The sequence below is a fragment of the Peromyscus leucopus genome, chromosome 2, assembly GCF_004664715.2.
Source record: "Peromyscus leucopus breed LL Stock chromosome 2, UCI_PerLeu_2.1, whole genome shotgun sequence".
NCBI classification, from domain to species: Eukaryota; Metazoa; Chordata; class Mammalia; order Rodentia; family Cricetidae; genus Peromyscus; species Peromyscus leucopus.
The window spans coordinates 57,578,484-57,602,603 of NC_051064.1; the positions used below are offsets into that span (position 1 = coordinate 57,578,484).

Consider the following 24,120-nt stretch of genomic DNA (forward strand, 5'->3'; position numbering starts at 1 on the left):
GGGAAAGTAATCTAGAGGTAGGTTCGGCCCAAGGAAGTAGGTGAAAAAAAAAAACAAAAACAAAAACCTGAGGCAGCTACTACTGAGAGGAAGACGCCATGTCCACAGTACAGCCCGGCGGGAGCGCAGACCCTGACTGCAACACTGCTTCCGTTATCTTGGCCAGTCAACAGACGCAAGTGTACCGACTCTGCCACGTGTACAGTGGGATCACTTCCCACCTTGGAGGGATGTAAGGATCAAGTGTGCGTGTGCAACTACGTGTAACAACACTCGATACAATCGTTAAGAGAGGCCGGGCTTGGACCCTGCAGTGGTGCGCGTGTGGGAAGAGCTCTTGGTCTCTTGTGAATGAAGGCGATGTAGTATCAAGTAACCATCTCCCATGTTAGCTATGTCCTGTCAGGTCGACCTCTGGGCCATTCTCGATAGTTCCTCCTCCTGTGAGTAGATGCCTCCTGATCATTCTTTGCCGGGAAGGGTACTTTCCAAACCGTTTTTGGAAGGAAAGAACACAGATGTTCTTAGAAAGCAGCTGGAATGACAGCCTCGTAGGTGTTTTGTTTGTTTGTTGGGGGAGGGGAGGTGGCTTCTTGGGGCAGATAAACCTGAGGAGTGAGACCAGCAGAGATGGTTTAAGATGCAAAACTGGCCTGGCTGGCGGCGGCGGGCGCCTTTAATTCCAGCACTGGGGAGGCAGAGGCAAGCAGATCCGAGTTCGAAGCCAGCCTGGTTTACAAGAGCAAGATCCAGGACAGGCTTCAAAGCTACACACAGAGAAACCTTATCTCGGGGAAAAATTAAAATATAAAAAAAAAAAATAAAAATAAAAAAGGTGCAAAGCTGTGAACTAGCTTCTGACTGAAGCGTGTTTGAAAAGACTGCCAGGGTAGGCCATCAAAGAGCAGGCTGGGAAGGCTAAGGAGAAAGGCTTTCCTGTTTTGTTCTTGTACCTCTCAAGAGACCGAGCTAAGTTTCAGGTTGCTCACCCTGGTTTTAGTGTAGAAGATGAAGATGGGAGAGGGATGCAGGGCAGGAGACGAGGAACCCTTTCAAGTGCTCTGGATTGAGGTGACCCGGGCAATCAATCTTAAGTGGCTGGAGAGCAGTGGGCTCAAATGGGGGCCTTTAAGGAGATGAAGTGCCTCTGTTAGGAAACTTTCACTGAAATTTACTGTGTGCCTACTGTGTGCCGGGAGGCTCTAGGCGCTGCATGATGGTGTCCCAGACACGGGCAGCGTGGTGTTGCCTGAACGAAGCCTGTAGACTAGCCTGGGAAAGGAAGCATGCTCGCCTAGGGCAACCGGGGGATGCTGATGGCCCCCTCCCAGAGGCGCAGGGCCGGGTAGAGCGGCTCCTGGAAGACAGCGTGGAAGGTGTGCAAATGGCTCATGCCACCCGCCACGTCGTAGAAGGCCAGAACGCCGGCTTCGTAGTCCAGGAAGACGCCGAGCCGGTGGGGGTCGCGGCGGGGCCGCAGGCGGCTTCGCTGGCAGTCGTGGAAGGCCCAGTACTCCAGGTCGTAGCGCTTCACGCACCACGACTCGCGGTTGCAGCCCAGGCGGGAGGCGGCGGTGGCCCCGTGGCGCCGCAGCGACGGGTAGGCGGCGCCCACCCACCAGCCCACGCCCGCCTCCTGCACGTCCACCTCCCAGTAGTGGCGTCCGGCTGCGAAGCCGTCGCGGCCCAGCACCTGACGCAGGGCGTCGAATTGTGGCGTGGGGCGCGGCCCCAGGCGGCCCAGCAGCGCGAGGCGGACGGTCAGTCCGTCCGTCGACAGACGCAGGCGACTGTGCATCGTGTCCGGGTCCAGCGTAGGCGTGCGGGCGTCTGCGGAGGGAGCGGGAGAGACTGCCGTCGGAAAGGTGGGCGGGGCCCCGAGCCCACGAGGCCCCGCCCACTCCATCCCTTTTCCTGTCCTGATCCCCAGCCTGGGGTAGGTATCCGAAGCTATTGGGCCAGGCCAGAGGGAAAGATAGAAGGCTTATTTTGTTGTTGGTGGTGCTTGTTTGTTTGTTTTTTCGAGACAAGGTTTCTCTGTAGCTTTGGAGCCTGTCCTGGACTAGCTCTGTAGACTAGGCTGGCCTCGAACTCACAGAGATCCACCTGCCTCTGCCTCCCAAGTGCTGTGATAGAAGGCTTATTACACACTCTATACGGCTTGACTTTGGATTGTGGAATTTATTGCTAATTAAAATAATAATAATAATAATAATAATAATAATAATAATAATAATAATAAAGTAAGCCAGGTGGTGGTGGTGGCGGCGGCGGCAGCGGCGGCCCACGCCTTTAATCCCAGCACTCAGGAGGCAGAGGTAGGCGGATCTCTGTGAGTTCGAGGCCAGCCTGGGCTACCAAGTGAGCTCCAGGAAAGGCGCAAAGCTACGCAGAGAAACCCTGTCTCGAAAAACCAAAAACCAAAACCAAAAACAAAAAAACAACAACAACAAAAACAAATCCCAGCACTCGGTATGCAGAGGCAGGAAGATCTCTGAGTTTGAGGCCAGCCTAGTCTACAAAGTGAGTTTCAGGACAGCCAAGGCTACACAGAGAAACCCTGGCTTGAAAAACCAAAACCGACCCTCCCCTCCCCACCCCCCCAAAAACAAAAACAAAAACAAAAACAAAAAACTTACTGCCGAGAAAGGTGGAGCACACCTTTATCCCACCACTGGGGAGGCAGAGGCAGCGGTTCTGTGAGTTTGAGGCCAACATAGCGAGCGAGGTTTACATAGTATGTTCCAGAACAGCCAGGGCTACACAAAGAGACCCTGTCTCAAAAACTGAAAGAAAGATAGAAAATCCCATAACTCTTAGGACTCGGTTGCATGTCCCTTTTATCCCTTAACTTTGAGGGTTATGCTTGGTCCTAGTATTGGTATCGTGCCATGCATATTCTTAGGCAATCTGCTTTTTAAAACATACTGGCATATTCTTGAACCATATCAAACGTATTTCAGTGGTGATCCTGAAATCTTATTTTTTTATGGGCATGTGCTGTGGGATGGTCTGTATGTCAAATCTGTTGCTCTGATTGGTCAATAAATAAAACACTGGCCAGTGGCCAGGTATAGGTGGGACTAACAGAGAGGAGAATTAAGGGAACAGGAAGGGAAAAGGAGACACTGCCAGCCGCCACCATGACAAGCATCATGTGAAGATGCCGGTAAGCCACGAGCCACCTGGCAAGGTATAGATTTATGGAAATGGATTAATTTAAGCTATAAGAACAGTTAGCAAGAAGCCTGCCATGGCCATACAGTTTGTAAGCAATATAAGTCTCTGTGTTTACTTGGTTGGGTCTGCCGCTGTGGGACTGGCGGGTGACAGAGATTTGTCCTGACTGTGGGCAAGGCAGGAAAACTCTAGCTAAAGGCATGAGTATTTTTTAATGTCCATCACAGTGCAACATGTGCAGTACCTGTAGCGGTCTGAAGAGGGCGACAGGTGCCCCGCACTGGCATTAGAGCCTCCATGTGGGAGCTGGGAACCGACTCCGGGATCCTGCACTAGAGCAGTGGCTATCTGAAACACTGAGCCATCTCTCCAGACTCTGAGGCTGGCTTTTTCTAGGCTAAAGAGTTAGAAGTTGGAACAGTAGCCGTCCTTTTGGCTTAGTAAATGAGGAGTCACGAGGAAGACTTCTAGAAGTTTCAACTTCTCCGTCTGAGGGAGGTGAAGTAACATTTCCTTTTGCAGGAAATTTCCTTGGAGTGCATTTTATTTTTCAAACATTTCTTTTAAAAACATGTGCTCATTGATTCCGTTTTGAGAAATTACTCCTGAATATATGCAGAAAATAAGGCATATTTATCCACTCATTCACTAATTGAAGAGAAAATTGATGGTTTAGAGGTAGGCCCACCTGATTTAAGTTTGAAACTCACTTGGGCTACAGAGTGAAACCCTGTTTCAAAAATGAACAAACAGAATAATGAAGATAAAGAAGAGAGTAGAATGTAACAGCAGCTTTAAATAGGGTTATTGTAAGCATAAGTAATGAGTAAAAACTGCTTGTCTTGATGAAAATTAATGTGTTGATACTCGGTGGCCTTTGAAAGAGCATTATTGAAATGGCGCATGGTTGCTATACTATCACATAAAGTTACAAAAGGTTGTAACTTGGTGCTGCTTTAAAATACCTGACACAATTTTTAGTTTTTGTTTTTCTTTTTTTTTTTTTTTTGGTTTTTCTAGACAAGGTTTCTCTGTGTAGCCCTGGCTGTCCTGGAACTCACTCTGTAGACCAGGTTGGCCTTGAACTCAGAGATCTGCCTGCTTCTGCCTCCCCAGTGAGTTCTGGGACTGAAGGTGTGTGCTACCACTGCCTGGCAACACAGTATTTTTAAATGTCTGAAGAAGCAATCTGTGGAAACGCTGATGGAAGTTATCCTGGGAGATGGCTGTTTTCTTTTTGTTTGTAATCTCTAATTTTCTTCACAATGCCTGCACTACACATATAATTTCCTTTGTCTTCCTCTTTATCTCTCTTTCCTCCTTCTTGCTCTCACTTGCTGTGATGCTGGGAATTTAAACCCAGGTGTGCCTCACACATCGATCGGGCCAGCATTCCATCACTGAGATTTCTCTACTCCTACTTCTATAAATTTTTAGGGGAACAAATAAGAGATGGTTCACAATTTTCCAGTAAATGAAAACAGATTATAAAACAGTATGTATGGGGGCTGGATGGAGACATGGCTCACAAGTTAAGAGCACTGGCTGCTCTTCCAGAGGTCCTGAGTTCAATTCCCAGCAACCACATGGTGGCTCACAACCATCCATAATGAGATCTAGTGCCCTCTTCTGGCATGCAGGCATACATGCAGACAAAACACTATACTGTCTGCATAATAAATAAATCTTTAAAAAAAAAAGTATGTTTAGCATGATACCATGTTGTATATATTCTAGCTATGCCAAATAATAATAATAATAATAATAATAATAATAATAATAATAATAATACCGCTTTATTTTATTTTTATTTTTTGGTTTTTCCAGACAGGGTTTCTCTGTGTAGCTTTTGGAGCCTTTCCTGGAACTTGCTCTGTAAACCATGCTGGCCTTGAACTCACAGAAATCCACCTGCCTCTGCGTCCCGAGTGCTGTGATTAAAAGTGTGCGCCACCACTGCCCAGCTCTGCTTTGATATTTTAATAGGTACCTCAGTTAGCCATCTGAACCAAATTTGAGGCTTAACACCTACTCTATAGCCAAGGCTAGCCTAGAATTTGAGATCTTCCTCCCTGAGCCTCTGAGTACTGGGATTAAAAATTGTATGGACACCAGGCCTTGGTGGTTTATACCTTTAATCCCAGCACTTGGGAGGCAGAGGCAGGCAGATCTTGAGTTCAAGGATAGCCCGGTCTACAAAGTAAGTTCCAGGACAGCTGGGATACACTGAGAAACCTTGTCTTGAACCCCCCCCCCCCAAAAAAAAAGTATGGAACCACACCCAGCAAAAATATTTTTAAAACCTTGTTTGGAAACAAGTCTCCTAACAGGAAGTGGGGAGGGGGGCTCATTTCCTGTCCCTCCTCTACCTTTGCTCCTCACCCAACCCCTTTCCCCCACTCCCGGGTCTTACATTTCAAGAAGAGTGATCTCTCGGGTGAAGAGCTGGTTTTCCACAAGGTGCCTGGCTTGGTGCTGGAGGAGCCCGAAAGCTGGCAGTTGACGTCTGTAAGGAATCGGGAGATGTGAACGCCGGGGCTCAGGCCGGCAGCACAGACAAACACGCAAAGCGAGACAGAGCAGGAGCAAGAATCACGTGCAAACTTAGAAAAAGATACAAACTCTGGGGGGGGGGGGCAGACCCCAACACAACAGCTCCTCATTGGTGGCAGCAGGGGCCAGTCTCAGCTCTCAGCCCTGGAGGACAGCCCTGGAGGACAGCACTGGAGGACAGCACTGGAGGACAGCCCTGGAGGACAGCCCTGGAGGACAGCACTGGAGGACAGCACTGGAGGACAGCACTGGAGGACAGCCCTGGAGGACAGCCCTGGAGGACAGCCCTGGAGGACAGCCCTGGAGGACAGCCCTGGAGGACAGCACTGGAGGACAGCACTGGAGGACAGCCCTGGAGGACAGCCCTGGAGGAGAGCACTGGAGGACAGCCCTGGAGGACAGCCCTGGAGGACAGCACTGGAGGACAGCCCTGGAGGACAGCCCTGGAGGACAGCACTGGAGGACAGCCCTGGAGGACAGCCCTGGAGGACAGCCCTGGAGGACAGCCCTGGAGGACAGCACTGGAGGACAGCACTGGAGGACAGCCTGGAGGACTGGAGGACAGCCCTGGAGGAGGACAGCCCTGGAGGACAGCCCTGGAGGACAGCCCTGGAGGACAGCCCTGGAGGACAGCACTGGAGGACAGCCCTGGAGGACAGCACTGGAGGACAGCCCTGGAGGACAGCCCTGGAGGACAGCCCTGGAGGACAGCACTGGAGGACAGCACTGGAGGAGAGCCCTGGAGGACAGCACTGGAGGACAGCACTGGAGGAGAGCCCTGGAGGACAGCCCTGGAGGACAGCCCTGGAGGACAGCCCTGGAGGACAGCACTGGAGGGAGGACAGCCCTGGAGGACAGCCCTGGAGGACAGCCCTGGAGGACAGCACTGGAGGACAGCCCTGGAGGACAGCACTGGAGGACAGCCCTGGAGGACAGCACTGGAGGACAGCACTGGAGGACAGCCCTGGAGGACAGCCCTGGAGGACAGCACTGGAGGACAGCCCTGGAGGACAGCACTGGAGGGAGGACAGCCCTGGAGGACAGCCCTGGAGGACAGCACTGGAGGACAGCACTGGAGGCAGCCTTCCCCAAAGCAGCTCCTGTAAGTAGCTCTAACTAAATTCATTGGTACACACACACACACTCACACACACACGCTCACACACACACACACACACACACACACGCTCACACACATACACACACGAAAGCCGAAGGGAGAACTAGTTAGGCAGAGAAGAGAATCATTAGGAATGGAAGGGGGCAAGAGAGGGTAATGGGGGCCTGCAGAGATGGCTCGGCCATTAAGAGCCCTGGCTGTGGACCTGTGTCTGATTCCCAGCGCCCACAAGCTGGCTCACAACCGTCTGTTCCAGAGGGTCTTATGCCCTCTTTTGACTCCTCGGGCACTGCGTGCATGCACAGTCAAGCATTCAGGCAAAGCACCCCTACACATAAAATAAAAAATAAATCTTAAAAAGAGAGAGAGAAGCCGGGCGGTGGTGGCGCACGCCTTTAGTCCCAGCACTCAGGAGGCAGAGGCAGGCAGATCTCTGTGAGTTCGAGGCCAGCCTGGGCTACCAAGTGAGTTCCAGGAAAGGCGCAAAACTACACAGAGAAACCCTGTCTCGAAAAACAAAAACAAAAACAAAAACAAAAACAAAAAAAAAAAAAAAAAGAGAGAGAGAGAGAAAGAAAGAGGGGGAAATGGGAGAGGATATGGCCAAAATATGTGCATGTGTGAAAATGTCATAATGAAACCTATTTTTATGTATAATTAATATACGCTACTAATAAAGCATCAAAAGGGTAAAGTTGATCACACACACAAAGCCCCGCTAAGCCTGCAGAGAGGTCCAGTTCTCATCTCAGAAGAGCAGATGTGGGAGGTTGTTCCAGCAAGAGGACCCCTTAGGAAACACCTCCTTGGGGACCCCTGCCTGGGTCTTGTCCACAAGGCCTCCTTCATCACCTGGGCAAAGGCCTCACCCCTCTCAGAATGCTAGAGTCAGTCACATGAGATCACCAGGGAGCTCAAACATCTCCCGGGGCTCTCTCTCCCCTGACTCTAGAAAACTTCCTTCTGCCCGTCACTCTCAAAGCCCTGAGCTTCTTATTCTGGTGACTTTTTGTCACACTGACACAAGATGGAGTTATCCAGGAAGAGGAGCCTCCGCTGAGAAAATGCCACCATCAGACTGGCCTGTAGAAAAGTTTGTAGGACATTTCCTTTTTCCCTTTCTCTCTCTCTGTTTTTTGAGACAGTTTTTCTGTGTATCCCTGGCTGTCCTAGAACTTGCTAGGTAGAGCAGGCTGGCCTGGAACTCACAGAGCTCTGTCTGCCTCTGCCCCTCACACACACACACCGATTGCTGAGATTGAAGGTGTGTGCCACCATGCCTGGTACTGGAGGACATTTTCTTGATTAACGATTGATGTGGAAGCACCCAGGCCACTGTGGGTGATGCTACCCCTGGGCAGGCCGACCTGGGTGGCATAAGAAAGCAGGCTGAGCAAGAAACGTGGAACAAGGTGGCAGAGGTGAGGTGACAGAGAGAGGAGTGAGCTGGAGTCGGTAGAAAGGCCTCTGGTGTGTGTACAGCTGTGTCAGCCACCTGCAGGGACAGTTGACTGCCCTGGGCACAAGAGGAAGGAAGGGTAGGAGCCAGTAAGGTATTGGTGTGAGCAGACCCTGGAAGTGGTGGCTGGAGAGCGGCAGGCGGGCCACCGGCTCCGGAAAGGCAGAGGTGGCGTCCGTTGATAAGGATGAGTTGGCATGGGGCATGGTGGCACACACCTGCAATCTCCTCGGGAGACTGAGTCAGGAGGATTGAAAGGCCAAGGCCAGCCTGTGCAACTTGACTCTCTCAAAATAAAAAGAGAGCTGAGGATGTGCCTCAGTGGCAGAGTGCTTGCCTAGCATGCTTGAGACCCTAGGTTTCATTCCAAGTATTGGAGGTGGGGTGGGGTGGGCGTTAAGCCAGGAGCCCCTAACTGCCCAGCCAGGGCATCCTCATGCGGGAAAGCCATGACTTCAGTTGTTCGCTGCCTCCGCTTCTCTGGTTTATGACTGTCAAGTTGCTGGGGCTGAAGTCGTCATGAAACAAATCTCTGGGGAGATCTTCAGGAGAGTCTCTAGATGGGAGGGGCCATCGTAGGAAATGCTACTCCATGGGCTGGGGTTCCACGCTGGATAGAAAGGCGAGAGCAAGCCAAGCACCAGCACCCATCTCCCTCTGCTTCCCCGGGTGCAGATGCAATGTGACCAGCTGCCTCCAGCTCCTGCCACCCTGAGTCCCTCACCATGACGGGCTGCAGGGAGTAAGGACTCCAAGTCTGTAGGCAACTCACTTTCCTTCAGGCGAGTGTCCATTGGTGTCTGTAAAGTGTCCTGGATGGCTCCCATAAACTCCTTAAAGAAGTTCTTGACCGGCTCGAAGGACAGGGGCACCGGGTGGCTCAGCTCCGAGGGCCTCATCTGCTGTCCCATCTCTGACTTATTGGCTATATATGCCTGTGTAGACGGGCACAGGGTCAAGATGGCTCCAGGGGCTGCAAGCTGCGTCTAGCCTCTACTGCACACCCAAGAAGAAACGCAGCAAGTCGGGACCCATTCTGCCTGGCCACCGTGGTCAGGATGAGCTGTAGCACATAGCAGTGCCCTGGGGAGACTGTGCAGCAGCCTGAGATAGGAGGTGAATGGAGCTGCTGGTACCCCTTCCTCCTCCTTTCCCCCTCTTTCCCTTTCCTCCCCCCTCCCTTCCCTTCCCATGGGGTCCCTCGGAGGGCCTGAGCAAGGAGGATAACCAGGCCATGGCATTAAAGTCCAGGCCACTGTGAGGGTCGGCCTCAGTGCAGATGCACTCAATCTTTGCAGACCTGGGTTCCATTCTGTTTTATCTTGTATTGTTGAGACAGGGTTTTATGGAGCCTAGGCTTACCCTGAACTCCCGACCCTCGTACCTCTACCTCCAAGATGCTGGGATTATAGGCATATTTTACTGTCCCTGACCAGGCCCAGGTTCTGATCCTACCAGAGTGTGAGCTTCAGTGAGTCCTACTTCCCTTAGCCCCACATCTTACCTCCCAGAAGCTGTACTACAGATCTCTAGTAAATATTTGAGCTATGATTCATGTGTTGGTTGAACAAGAATGGCCCCCATAGGCTCATATATTTGAATACTTGGTCATCAAGGAGTGGCACTACTTGAGAGGGACTAGGAGGTGTGGCCTTGTTGGAGTGGGTGTGGCCTTGTTGGAGGAAGTGTGTCACTGGGGTGAGCTTTGAGGTTTCAGATGCTCAAGCCAGGCCCAGTGTGTCTCATAGTCTTCCTGCTGCCTTTGGATCTAGATGTAGAACTCTCAGCTACTTCTTCAGCACCGTATCTGCCTGCACGCTGCCATGCTTCCTGCCATGATGACAATGGACTAAACCTCTGAAACTGTAAGCCAGCCCCAGTTAAATGTTTTCCTTTATAAGAGTTGCCACAGTCAGCCAGGCAGTGGTGGCACACACCTTTAATCTTAGCACTCAGTGGGCAGAGACAGGTGGAGCTCTGTGTGTTAGAGGCCAATCTGATCTACAGAGCTAGTTCCAGGCCAACCAGGGCTACAAAAACAAACAAACAAACAAACAAAAAGAGTTGCCATGGTCATTGTGTCTCTTCATAGCAATAAAACACTAAGATAATTCACAAAGTGCTTGCAATTTGGGGGCCCTGGGAAATGGTACTGTTAGGACTATTTGTAGTTCAAGATATATATTAGTTATCTTAATAGTGTACACTCCCTGACCACCTGTGTGGTGGCAATAAAGTCTACACACTAGCCAGGGAAACCCCTGTGCTGTTCCCCGGTGTGTAAAGACCATGTTTGATGCCACAGTGACCCAGGTGCATTATGGGTAGCTGGTGGCAGCTGTAAGATCAGAAAGCCCAGCTGTACCTGCAGCAGCTGGACTGGGTTGGGCTCCAGGCTGATGACCCACACCCTAGTAGAGAAATCATCCATGGCCTCAATTTGCTTCCTGCAAGACTCTGCTTGCTCCCTGTACACCTGGAGGGTGAGCTGTGTGTTCTTATCGATGAATTTTTTGGCTAGTACTTCCTCTTCATCAAGGAGTAATCTGAGTTCTGTGAACTTCTGTGTCAGCCAATCTTTACTTGAGTCTGCATAAGCCTTTAAAAAAAAAGTGTAGACAATACACTTGTCAGTCAGGAAGTCTAGAACCGAAAATATCTACAAAGTGAGTCTAGCAAGGTGGCCTGTCAAACCAAGAGGCTACTCATAAAAGATAAAGTTTTCCTAAGCACTGGCAAATAGTTTTGAGACAGGGTTTCTCTGTGTAGCCCTGGCTGTCCTGGAACTCACTCTGTAGACCAGGCTGGACTTGAACTCACAGATAGTCATCTGCTTCTGCCTCCTGAGTGCTGGGATCAAAGGTGTGTGCCACCACACCAGCTGAAGAGCCTTTTCCCTGCCCTCCTTCCTTCCTTCTTCCCTCTTTCTCCTCCTCCTCCTTCTCCTCCTCCTCCTCCTCCTCTTCTTCTTCTTCTTCTTCTTCTTCTTTTTTTTTTTGGTTAAAAAATGTCTTTCTAGGGGCTGGAGAGATGGCTCAGTGTTTAAGAGCACTGACTGTTCTTCCAGAGGGCCTGGGTTCAATTCCCAGCACCCATATGACAGCTCACAACTGTCTATAACTCCAGTTCTAGGGGACCTCACACAGACATACAGGCAGGCCAAACACTAATGCACATCAAATAAAAATAAATTTTAAAAAATGTCTTTCTTTGTAGCCCAGGCGACCTCTAAGTCCTAATTCTTCGACATCAGCTTCTGTCCTGAGTGTTATGATTGCAGGTATGTCCCAGCTTAAAGGTCCTCTGCCAGCTGGGCATTTAGCACAGTTGGTTGAGAGCTTGCCAAATGTGCAGCATGCCTTGGGGACACAGGATATGGTGGTGCACCCCAAAGATGGAGGATAGAAGACCAGAACTCAAGGTCATCATCAACTACATGGGTAGTTCAAGGCCAGCCTGGTTATGTGAGATCTTGTCTAATAAAGCAAAAATAAAAACAAAACCTTTGGAGATGATATGGGAGGACCTGAGGGAGAGGAAAGAATTTGATCAAAATATACTGTATGAAAAAAATAAAAAAATGGCTGGGGCGGTGGTGGCACACGCCTTTAATCCCAGCATTGGGGAGGCAGAGCCAGGAGGGTCTCTGTGAGTTCGAGGCCAGCTTGGTCTACAGAGAGAGATCCAGGACAAGCACCAAAACTACACAGAGAAACCCTGTCTCAAAATACCTCCCCCCCAAAAAAAAGGATAGCAAAATGTCTAAAAATAAACATAGCAAAGACCGCATACGGGCCTGGAGTGTGGCTCAGCGGTGGAGAACTTGCCAAGCACGCAGGAGGCCCTGGGTGTGATCCCCAGCACCGAAGTTAAAGTATAAAATTATACTGAGAGACACAAAAAGCCTTAACTATTGCTTCTCTTATGGGGACTGAGCAGAAAATGTATTCACCTGTACAAAAGACTTCTGTACTCAGCCTCGGAGCAAGCATTTATACATAGAGGATAGCTGGACTCAGTTTTCTGTATCACACACTCAAGTTTGCTAATTATATAAATCATGTTGAAATCATACAATACAAAATGCATATCAATTAAAAAGAATGCCTTGATACGGGCTACAGCATAGATGAACCATGAAGACACAACTCTAAGTGAAATAAGCCAGATTAAAAACCACTACTCCCTTTACGAGAAATATCTAGAAACAAGCCAACACAGTGACAGGAAGTAGAGAAGAGGTCACCAGAGGCTAAGAAGGGGACTGGGCGGTGACTGCTTAATGTCTTCTGCTTCTTCTTTCTTTCTTTCTCTCTCTCTCTCTCTCTCTCTCTCTCTCTCTCTCTCTCTCTCTCTTTCTTTCTTTCTTTCTCTCTCTCTCTCTCTTTCTCTCTCTCTCTCCCTCTCTTTCCTTCCTTCCTTCCTTCCTTCCTTCCTTCCTTCCTTCCTTCCTTCCTTCCTTCCTTCCTTCCTTTCTTTCTTTCATTTTTTGAGACAGGATTTCTCTGCATAGCCCTGGCTGTCCTGGAACTCTTTAGACCAGGCTAGCCTCAGACTCATAGATCTGCCTGCTTTTGCCTCCTGAGTGCCGGGATTAAAGGTGTGTGCCACCATAGCCTGTTTTTTTTTAGTTGATTTTTAAAAAAATTATAGTATGTGTATGTCTGTGTGTGGGTATGTACTCACGAGTATGAACACAGGTCGGGGACAAAGACATCAGATTTCCTGGAGCTACAGGTAGCTGTGAGCCACCTGGCCCAGGAGCTGGGAACAGAACTCAGGTCACCTGCCACTGAGCCATGTCTCCTGCTCTGTTTTCAGTCTCTATTATTTTTGTTGTTGTTGCTAGGTGGGGTTCTTTGTTTGTTTTCAATAGGATATGTCCCCTTGGCTAGCCTGGTGCTCGCTCTCTACCCCAGGCTGGCCTTGAACTCAGAGCTCTCCTGCCTTTGGAACAGAGCCCCCAGACCTTTGCACTACTGACTCCATGATGGAATTACCATTCAGGTCATGGAACTCGGCACCTAGACAGCATCACCTGATCAAAAGAAAACAAAGCCTGATCCACCTAAGTCCACAGTTCTGGGAACGTCTCCAAATGTGCTAACCTGCTTTTTAGCTTCTGAAGTTCTGCTTCTGGCTAACTGTTCTTGTTAACTGAAGTATGTCAACCCAGAATGAAAGCTCACCCCGAGAAAGGCTTGGGGCTACACAGGGATCCCAAACACCTAGTGAAGTCACCGGCTGGTCAATAAAGACTTTCTATTGAGCCAGGTGGCGGCGGCGGCGGCGGCGGCGGCGGCGGCGGCGGCGGCGGCGGCGGCGCACGCCTTTAATCCCAGCACTCAGGAGGCAGAGCCAGGCAGATCTATGTGAGTTCGAGGCCAGCCTGGGCTACAGAGTGAGTTCCAGGAAAGGTGCAAAGCTACTTTCTATTGGCTTGAACACACGTCTGAGCAGTCTTCTCTGGTAGACACCCCACAGCACGTCAGCCTACCACATCCTGAGGTTCCAGGCTGTGCTGCCACACCCAGCTAGAATGGCTAGTTGAGATCATGAACAAGTTCTGGAAATAGATAATGGTCACATTTGCACACAAGGCAAGTGTAGGTCATGCCCCAGAAAGGGCACTTGAAGAGTCAGCATTATGTATGTATATTTGACACTCTAAAAGGGCATCGGGGCTGAAGAGACCAGAGGACCTGCGTTCGATTCCCATCACCCACAAGATGGCTCACAGCCCCTTGTAACTCTGCTTCCAGGGGATCTGTCACCCACTTCCAGCCTCCATGGGCACCAGGCACACATGTGGTGCAGAGCTACACATGCAGACAAAACACCGTACAACAGAACAAAATTTAAATTAAAAAAAAAAAACGAGAATGCCTTCCTATCTTTACACATGAAGAAAGCAGAAAACATCTGGAAAAATGAAGCCTAAAAACTGGAGCAGCTCCTTCCCTCATCCAGACTTCTGTGCAGCCCACACAGCAGAGTGGGTCCTGTAAGGACCAGGCTTCCCCGTGGCTCTGGGTTGTTTGTTTGTTTGTTTGTTTGTTTGTTTTTCCAGTGCTAGGGTTGAGCCTTGCAGAGGCCAGGCCAGCCCTTAGCTACTGAGGTGCACCCCCTCCCCTTTTTATTTTTAAAGACAAGGTCACCCTTCTGTAGCCCAGGCTGGTCTCAAACACAGATCCTTCTGCCACTGCCTCCCAAGTGGGGGGATTACAGGCCAGTGCCATTATACATGTCCCCATGTGCTCTCTTGACAGGACAACTATGGTTTGGCAAGGGGTGGGAAGTGAGTTTCCGTGTGTCTCCTACAGAAGGCTTTAAGCAGTCACTGGGTTCTGGGGCCAGCTGGAGAGCCCAGGGCCTTATCTGTAACGTGGCTGCAAAGGGTCAGTGTACCTGGCTTCTGATGTATCTGTGATGAATGACCAAGGGAAGGGAAGAAAATACGTTCCCGTCCACAGCCGTACCACACTGAATGGGACTGACTCAGTGTGATCTCAGAAAGGAGGCAGCTTGGCCTGGTTGGCACATGGAAAGGAGGATGCATGTCCCAAAGCCTTGAGTGACGGAGATGTGTTAGAGGCAACAGTGTGAACCAGGCAGGCCCTTGGAGAGACACCAGCAGGATTCACTGTTCCTTCCCGCTGAGCTGGGTTCCAAGCAGTCCCGAAGATCCATTTTGTCACAAAGACTATCTCAAATAATGACACTGCACTCCCCTGTATCTGTGGGGGCAGGAGGAGCTGCTGAAGGGTCAGCGGAGAAGGTGCTCCCAGGAAAGGACAGTGTGCAGGGTAGTAGGGGATGCAGGGGTGGGGTAGGCAGAGAGAGAGGGAAGGGGGGAGGAGGAGAGGAGAGGGGGATAGGAGAGGAAGTAGAGAGACAGACTGAGGGAAAGGGAAGGGGAGGAAGAGGGGGGAAGACGGAGGAGGAAGGGAGAGTGGGAAGGAAGGAGACCCACAGAGAGGAAAACCACGAAGTTGGCTGTCAGTTTGGATGCCCTGGAGTCAAAGTGAAACTGTGTCCCACACTGAACTTCTGAGATTGGAGCTGGCCTGGGCGGGCTGGTGGGGGGTAAGCCCCTGCGGAACCTAGTGGAGAGATGCCTAAGGACGACCAGCAAGAAAGGACCTGACCAGCCAGGAAGCCCTGTTCAGGGAGCCCCGAGGGATCTAGTGCTTGGGAAGATAGCTGCTATGTGACCCCATCTTCCTTCCAGAGGCGGGGGGTGGGGTGGGAGTCGGGGGTGGGGCTTTGAGGAGAAGGCCGGGAGCTGCTTCCTGCACACGGGGCATGACTGGACAACCCCGCTGGGGGCTTTTGGGGGTGGTGCAGCCAGGGTGTGAGCTAAGCCCTCCTCCAATCCTTCCCAGGCCATTTAGTTAGGTGTGCCTGTGCCCAGCCGTGATGGAGGCCAGTAGTATGTTCAAGGTCAGCAGCACAGGCCTGGCTACCTCCTCACGCCCCCATTTCCAGTCTGGCAGAAGTTGGCTCATGTCACCTACCTGTCCACAGACACATGTTATGGTTCTGGTTCTGTAGCTTTCAGGGACTATGAAGGCACAGAGCCAGGAGCTGAGGGGAGTTATTCCAGCCTTAGCCTGTGTGCCTCAGGTCCATCTCTTGCCCTTTCTCGGCTCTGCAGGCTGAGGTTCTCAGACTTCCTCGGGTCAACATCAACATGAAGCGAAACCAGAGGGAAGGCAGGGGGTAGGGGTGAGGGAGCAGCAGGGGGTGCCTCCCAGCAGGGCGATGTCCCCGGGCCGGCTCCCATTGAGTCTCTCTCACCATTCCTGAGGCTGGCTTGAACTTAAGCCATCCTCCTGCCTCAACTTCTCATGTGGCCTGGACTACAGGGCGCACCATTTTGCCTGGCTTAGACATGCATCTCTAATGGGCCTTTCAGTTCTAACAGGCTGCACACTCTTAGTCTCTTCTTGTGTTCGCTCCAACAGGCAATCAACAGCCTTCACCCACACCAACTCTCTCTCTCCTACTTTCCCACTCATTTATGGAAGCATCAAAGTATGCGGAGAAGCGGCGGCGCACACCTTTAGTCCCAGCACTCAGGAGACAGAGGCAGGTGGATCTCTGTGAGTTCGAGGCCAGCCTGGTCTACAGAGCGAGATCCAAGACAGCCAGGACTACACAGAGAAACGCAGTCTTGAAAAAACAAGCAAACAAACAAAAAAGCAAAACAACAACAAAGGCTAAACAAGGGCTGGTGGTCACCAAGCCTGTCACCTCAGTACAATCCTTGGGACCCGCACGGTGGAAGGAGAGACCCAACGTCTGAAAGCTGACCTCTGACCTCCATATGTGAGCTGCAGCAGGCATGCTCACACATTCTTTTACACACACACACACACACACACACACACACACACACACACACACACCCCAATCACACGTAATAAAAACCGCTTAAACAAAGAAAGAAAGCAGAGGGTCTAGGGAGATGGCCCAGTGGATTAAACCCTTGCTGCTCAAGTGTGAGGACCTGAGTTCAGGTTCCCAGGACCACCATAAAAAACTGGGTGTGGGCTGGAGAGACGACTCAGCAGCAGTTAAGGGCACTGGCTGCTCTTGCAGAGGACCTAGGTTTGGTTCCCAGCACTCACGTGGTGGCTCACAGTAGCCTGTAACTCCATTTCCAGGAGATCCAGCGCCCTCCTCTGGCCTCCATGGTCACTGCAGACATGTGGTGTACCTACGTGCATGAAGGTAAAACACTCATATCCATAAAATAAAAATGAATTTTTTCAAAAGCTGGGAATGGCAGATGGCACCTGTAATCCCAGTCCTGGGGAGGTGGAGACAGGCAGACCACTGGAGCTCTGGCGCTCAAAGGCCAGTCACCCCAGCTGAAGCCAGGAGCTCTGGGAAAGCCTGTCTGGAAAACTAAGGAGAGTGACTGAGGAAGACACAAGGTCCTGAGTTCAATTCTCAGCAACCACATGGTGGCTCACAACCATCTATAATGAGATCCGATGCCCTCTTCTGGTATGCAGATAGAATACTGAACATGATAAATAAAATCTTTAAAAAAAAAAGACACTTGAAGTTGACCTCTGGCCCCTCGATCACATACACACATATCACACATATACACACTCACCTGCATGAACACACGTGTACACATACACACAAGGGAACCTGGAAGACACAGGCTGGTAAAACCCTATCCCCAAACAACAAATAAACTTCCCTGCACAAAATGCAGGTGATTTGGAGAGAACAGTGTTGTGTTGTCCATGTCCAGTACTAATACGAGGAGACATCTAGGGCTGCATCTAACCAGGTTACCCCTGCCACATGAATGCCCTGACCCCTGAAGAGCCTAGGCAGGGAAGCACACAACCTTAGAGGGTGTGGGCAGGAAATTGATAACTACGACTTTATCCCCTGGGAAGGAGTGGTGATGGGCTGGGTCACTGGCTTCCGCATAGACTTTGGACGGTATCTGAACTTTATTGATCTGTTTACAAAGCCCTGCGAGTTAGTTTCCAAACTAGAGAAAGCTTTCCTCGGTTAGACCTCTAAATCCAGAATAGTCAGTCCTATCTGCCACAGATGACGCCTGCCAGTGTTCAACAGAACGTTTGTGCCCTGTCTCCGTGTCAAAAGCTGGGGTGTAGCTCAGTGGTAGAGTGTTGTTGCTCTTGCACAGGTCCTGAATTTGGATCCTAGCGCCCATACTGGGCAGCTCACAGCCACCTGTAATCCCAGCTCCAAGTGCTCTAATGCCCTGTCCTGGCCTTCGTGGGCACCCAATACATGTGGCAGACACAGATGAAAATAAATTAAAGCTTTATTAAAGCAGTGGCGCACGCCTTTAATCCCAGCACTTGGGAGGCAGAGGCAGGTGAACCTCTGTGAGTTGGAGGCCAGCCTGGTCTACAGAGCGAGATCCAGGAAAGGCACAAAGCTACACAGAGAAACCCTGTCTCGAAAAACCAAAATAAAATAAATTAAAAACATACAGATTTCGACTACTCTGTGTTGAATATGTTGAATACTATAGACACTGATAAAAGAAAAGGGCCTAAATAAACCAAGGGGCATCCCATGGTCATGGATATGGAGACTTAACACCATGGAGATAATGTCATTCAAGCTAGCCTTGAACTTGTGATCCTTGGGTCTCAGCCTCCCATGTTGCAGAATTATAAGTACCTGGATTTTTTTTTCCCCTTCCTTCCAGAGACGGAATCATCCCACATTGTATGGCCAGGCTGTCCTACAACATACCACGTAGCTCAGGCTGTCCTCAAACTTGTACCAAAGCTCCTGTTTCAGTCTCTTGAGTTCTGGGATTACAGGCATGAGCTTCCACACCCAGCTAAGGAGCCTAAATAATTTTGGAAAAGCAAATCTGGGTCATCAATTATCTGTTGTCTATTATCGGCTGTTAATCCTACCCATGTAGACACATGGTTCACAGACACACACAAATACACATAAATAATAATAAAAGTATTGCTCTGCATGTAGATCTTATGTGCTGGGCTGACACAGACACTGTCAGATCCTATGCTTGGCCCTGAAGGACAGATATGTGTCATAGAAATAACCCTCAGGCGCTTAAGTGAAGGAACAGGATATTTCTCCATAAGATCTTTGCGGCTTCCTGTGACTCTAGAATTGTTTTGAAGTAAAATGTTTAAGAGTTGCTGACACTCGCTTCTCAGCTCCCTGTGACGCTCCTGCGCACTGGTTGCCTGGGGACACTTTCTTGTGTTCACTTGCCAGGTCCTTTTGAACTGACTTATCTTCTTGAGCCTAGAGGCTTGCTTTTTTAAAATTTCTGTGTCATTTACTGTTATTGTATGTGTGTGCTGTATGTGACGACGTGTGTGTGTGTGTGTGTGTTTGTGTGTGTGTGTGTGTGTGCTGTATGTGACGACATGTGTGTGTGTGTGTGTGTGTGTGTGTGTGTGTGAGAGAGAGAGAGAGAGAGAGAGAGAGAGAGAGAGAGAGAGAGAGAGGGCAACTTTTAGCAGTCTGCTCTCTCCTTCTGCGGGATCTGGGGCTTGAACTCAGTTTGTCAGACTTGGGCAGCAAGTCTGAGCCTTCTTGCTGGCCCCTCCTTTTTTTGAGACTTAGTCTTGCTATTCAGCCCTGGCCTGGAACTCAGTAGTAGATCAGGCTGGCCTCAAACTTGGGCTGAACTTCTCTTCAAAATGCTGGGATGGCATGGTGACGTCATGCCCAGCCAGTCCTGCTCTTGAAGACTTGAGGGAGGGTCACTACTAATAATTAAGCTAGAGCCACCGATGTGACCTGTGAAGATCCCCAGAACACCAGGACATGTGGCATCCTGACCAATAATGGATGTTATCAACTGGGGAGCCAATTCCACACTCTAGTGTGGTGGTGGTGGTGGTGCATACCTGTTATCCTAGCAACTCAGAAGGCTGAGGCAGGAGGATTGTGAGCTTGAAGTAATCCTGGCCTATGTAGTGGAGACCCTGTCTCAATCAGTCAGCCAATCAATCAATCAATCAATCAACTGATCCTGTAGTTAAGGTCTGTAATTTCTAATACTCAGGAGGCTAAGGCAGGAGGCTCACAAGTTCAAGGTCAGCCTAAGATGAAGTAAATTCAAGGCCAGTTTGATTAGCTTAATAAGACCCTGTCTCAAAACAGAAATGTTTCCCATGCTCCTGTAAATAATTCATCACTCATGTTCCTTTATGTAACCCCAATTAAACTCATTGGTACCCACATACACACAGAGGATTGCTAGTTGGGAATCAGTGGAAGGGGGATAGGGGAGAGAAATGGGGTGAACATGATCAAAATACATACACGTGTCTGAAAATGTAGGAAGCCCATCATCATGTATAATTCATATATGCCAATAATAAAATGCTTTTTTAAAAGAGACTTTGCAGAGACTCCAATTTTAATAAAAGATTCACATTTTCAGACACATCCTGCCCCTCAAATAAAGTAAAGAGAAGTCTGAAAATGTATAGCTAGGCGGAAAAACCCTTGCCTAGCATGTGTGTGGCCCTGGGTTCAATCTGCAGTACCAGAGTAAAAGAAAGAAATAACATTATGGCAGGTGGTGGTGGCACACCCTTAATCCCAGCACTCAGGAGGCAGAGGCAGGCAGATCTCTGAGTTCGAGGCCAGCCTGGTTTACAGAGTGAGTTTCAGGAAAGCCAGGGCTACACAGAGAAACCCTGTCTCAAAAACAAAACAAAACAAAACAAACAAACAAAAACAAAAAACAAAAAACAAACAAACAAAACCCCAAGTAAACAAGTAGATAAATACCATTGTATAAAGAGGTAGGGCTTAAGAGTGTGTATCTATGGACTATACTTTGACTCTATTTTTCACAACCAAAACCCTTAAGAATTGCTTGCTTAGCAGGGTGGTGGTGGCACACGCCTTTAATCCCAGCATTCAGGAGGTGGAGGCAGGCGGATTTCTGTGAGTTCGAGGCCAGCCTGGGCTACAGAGTGAGTTCCAGGAGAGGCTCCAAAGCTACACAGAGAAACCCTGTCTCGAAAAACCAAAAAAAAAAAAAAAAAAAAAGAACTGCTTGCCTGTTCTGGGAGATATTCTGCTTTTCTTAAGGCAACTGGGGAGTGGGAGGATGGCGGGCCAGTTCCTCTGGTCCCTGGCATTGGTGGAGGTGAGGATCCTGGTCTGCTGCTTAGGGAGCTGTGGGCAGAGGCTGAGTCCCTACAAAGCTGGCAAACAGACCTTCGGGGCCACTCCCCTGCACACACGCTTCCTTCGTGATCTTGTACTGAAATTCCCAATTCTGCATTCTTTCAGAGAGAACCCCAAGCCCCGCCAACTCTGACACCTGTTTTGAGGTCAGTCCTTGTTTTTCTGGCGCTCCACACTAGGGTGACCAGATTCTGGGGGAACCCATCTGCACGGACGGAGAAGGGGAGCCGGGCGCACTTGCCTTGAGCCTTTCGCCAGCATCTTCCAAGTGGGTGATGCTGTCAGCGTGCTGCTGCTTCTTGGTCGCCAAACACTCTACACAGTCCTGGATGAGTTTCTGCGACAGCGGCAGGAGAGAAAGGAAAACCGTCACTCTCAAGCTCTCATCCTTGCTCTCCCCTTCATTATCTTTTTCTTATCACATTTCATTTATCTGCAGGGCGGAGGCAGGGGCACTGGTGCCACAGCCTGCATGGGGAGGTCAGAGGACGGTTTGCAGGGTCCCTTTCTCTCCGAGACCTTGTGTACACAGCGATGCTGTGGAGACGACGTGAGATCCTAGTGCCTGGCCAACAGCACACGCTCAGTACAGGTCGTGGGTTTATTTTATTTTATTTTTTTTTTAACACTTTCACATCCAACAAGCCTTTGCTGCAGTGGTGAATGGCTTTACTGGAAGAGGGAACTGGGGGCAGGGAAGGGGTTCATGCTCGTCTACTGTGACCCCTAAGCCACCTAATGCCCAAGGTGGCCCAAGGATACCCCAGCCTTCTGGTTTGAACCGTCCACTTCCAGCCGCAGGACTTTGTCTTGGGACCCCAGGAAACCTTACTTACCCTTCAATGGTGCTTCCCGGGGGAAGGCTTCCTTGACTTCCTGCCTCAGGGTCCATCTGTTGTTCTGGCCCTCACTGACCACCACCTTGGGCTCCCTCCTATGATATTTATCACATGACATTGTTTCCATTCTCCCCCTGACCATTCAGGATCTGACTTATGACAAGGCATTGTGCTAAATGGGCATCTGATGAATGAATGGCTCTGTAAACGGGTAGAGGAATGAGTGAGGGATCTGTGGACGCTTTGGAGAGATGAACTCCCAGACGGACATCTGAGGGAGAGAGATGCTTGGGCCACATCTCTAGAAAATAGCCTTGGATTTCAAAGCAGCAGTATCTGAGGATCATTATTACAGTCATTCACAGGTACCAAAAGGAAGCAGGGGCATTTCTTATGAACCCAGGACTCCACTAATCAAACTGTCCTCCTACAGGCCTGATTTCATCTTAGAGACGCAGGCTTGTTGGTGAAGTCAAGGGAGAGAAGGATGGTGCTGCCGGGCAGAGTTCAAAAGACCTCTTGGAGATAGAAATAATAAAATCAGCTTTGTGGAGACAGAAGGTTCTGCCTAGCCTGCCTTCCGGTTCCGAAGAGTCAGGTCTGCCTGGTGGGGTCCTGCTCATTGGTTATCTACAGATAACCCCAAGACTGTGCTAACGCCTGCCTGGGAGAGGGGCCAGTGTGTGTTTGCATAGGAGGAGGAGCCGGATTCAAGGCAGGAAGACCGCCTTATGGAGTTTGCAAAACAGTCCAGGCCCCAGCTGGCGTTTTATGAACTCCGCTGTCCAGGGACGTTTCTAGGCTTCATGAAGCACACTCGTACTGTTTTCTTTTTCCACACTCACAGCTTCTTTTGACATAGTCTCGCTGTGTAGCACAGGCTGGCCTTAAAACTTTCAGTCTCCCTCTTTCACCCTCCCTGGTGTGGGGTGTTAGGCGGGGGACCCTAAGCCCTCCGCTGTGTTCGCTAAACCTCGGGTTTTCTTTAAGCGGGCGGCAACGTCGGGGAGCAGCCCTACCAGAAACCGTAAAAGACATCTGAGGACCAGCCTGAGCCTCTCAGTACCCCCAACCAATCTTCTGAAGCTTCACTGGAGGCTTGGGCTACCTTTGCCCTTCCACGGGGTTCTGCCTCCAAACCTTACGTCTACCACCTAGGGGACCTCTGGGCCTCCTTAAGTTTCCAGGTCCTAATGTGGTTTGGCAGTGAGACCTGGGCTGGCGCTCCTTCGTCCGTTATTTCTGCTGTTACTTCCTAGGCTCAATCTCCGCCCGCCCGGACCTGCGGCGAACGCCCCGCATCTCCCCACCTGCACGCGCGCAGCCTCCTCCTGGGCCAGGCCCACCGGGTGGCCGCGGTGGGCACCCAGCACCGGGCACAGCGTGCACACGCAACGGCCGCAGCGGTGACAGAAGAGCTCAGCCAGGCGTTCGCTGTGCTCAGGGCAGCGCCAGCCGCAAGCCCCGTTGGGCTGGACCGGCGCCCCCGGCGCCGGCGCGCCGGCTGCCCGGCTCTCCATTTGCAGTGGCAACCGCGGCCGTCTCTGGCAGTGTAGCCGGATGGGGTGGCTGCGAGAATCGAAACCTTGCTCGGGGCGGGGCTGGCGACTCAACTCCCAGGGACGGGCTGGAAGGGGGTTGGCGGTGGGGAGGGTGATGACCCGCTGGGGAGCGATGCTTGGTTCCGCCTAGTGCTGGATCTGCCGCACAGCACCCTTCCACTCTCCCGCCCCATAGAGGCGGCGGCCACCACAGACGGGAACGCGGGGGGCTCGCTTGGATGGGCTAACTGGTAGAAGGTGGGCTCCCCACTTGGTGATACTGGTCTAGGGGTTTTCGGCAAACTGCTGGAGTGGAGGTGCCTGATAGGTGTGGCCTGCCCTGAGGGGCCCGCATTTCCCACACTCCCACTTTCCCCCTTTTCTGTAGCGCTCCTTCCCTGGGGTCAGCCTTGGGAGTCTGGGACAGATTTTTCGGAAACCTCAAGAAGCTCCAGGCTAACATTCTGAAGATGCTCCGATCCCTCCCGCCCTGGTGGGGGGGTGGTCCACCCTTTGTTTCCGGACTAGGGAACTTGCAGTTCTCTGCTTGGGGCATAGCTGCTGTTCACTGCCACCCACCCACTTCAGAGTTTTGGCTTATCTCCTTCTTCAGGATGCTTCGCTTTTCCAGAGCAGCCTGACCACAACACCCCATTCTGTCCCCCACTTTCTCTTCACTACGACTGAAAACACTTTAAGGGTATTAGGACCTTACTCGCCACTTTG

At 50.7% G+C, this 24,120-nt stretch overlaps 1 protein-coding gene across 1 annotated transcript; it reads right to left on the reverse strand.

The window, feature by feature from the left end:
- Nucleotides 1-769: 769 nt before the first annotated feature.
- On the reverse strand, nt 770-23,512 carry Trim14 (tripartite motif containing 14). Its single transcript, XM_028882785.2, has 6 exons — nt 23,164-23,512; nt 21,256-21,351; nt 10,678-10,911; nt 9,085-9,247; nt 5,594-5,686; nt 770-1,830 (listed from the first exon to the last, which is right to left on the reverse strand). The coding sequence occupies exons 1-6, from the start codon at nt 23,371-23,373 to the stop codon at nt 1,295-1,297; spliced, it is 1,332 nt and encodes a 443-aa protein (XP_028738618.1). The 5' UTR covers nt 23,374-23,512; the 3' UTR covers nt 770-1,294.
- Between the last annotated feature and the right edge of the window lie 608 nt (nt 23,513-24,120).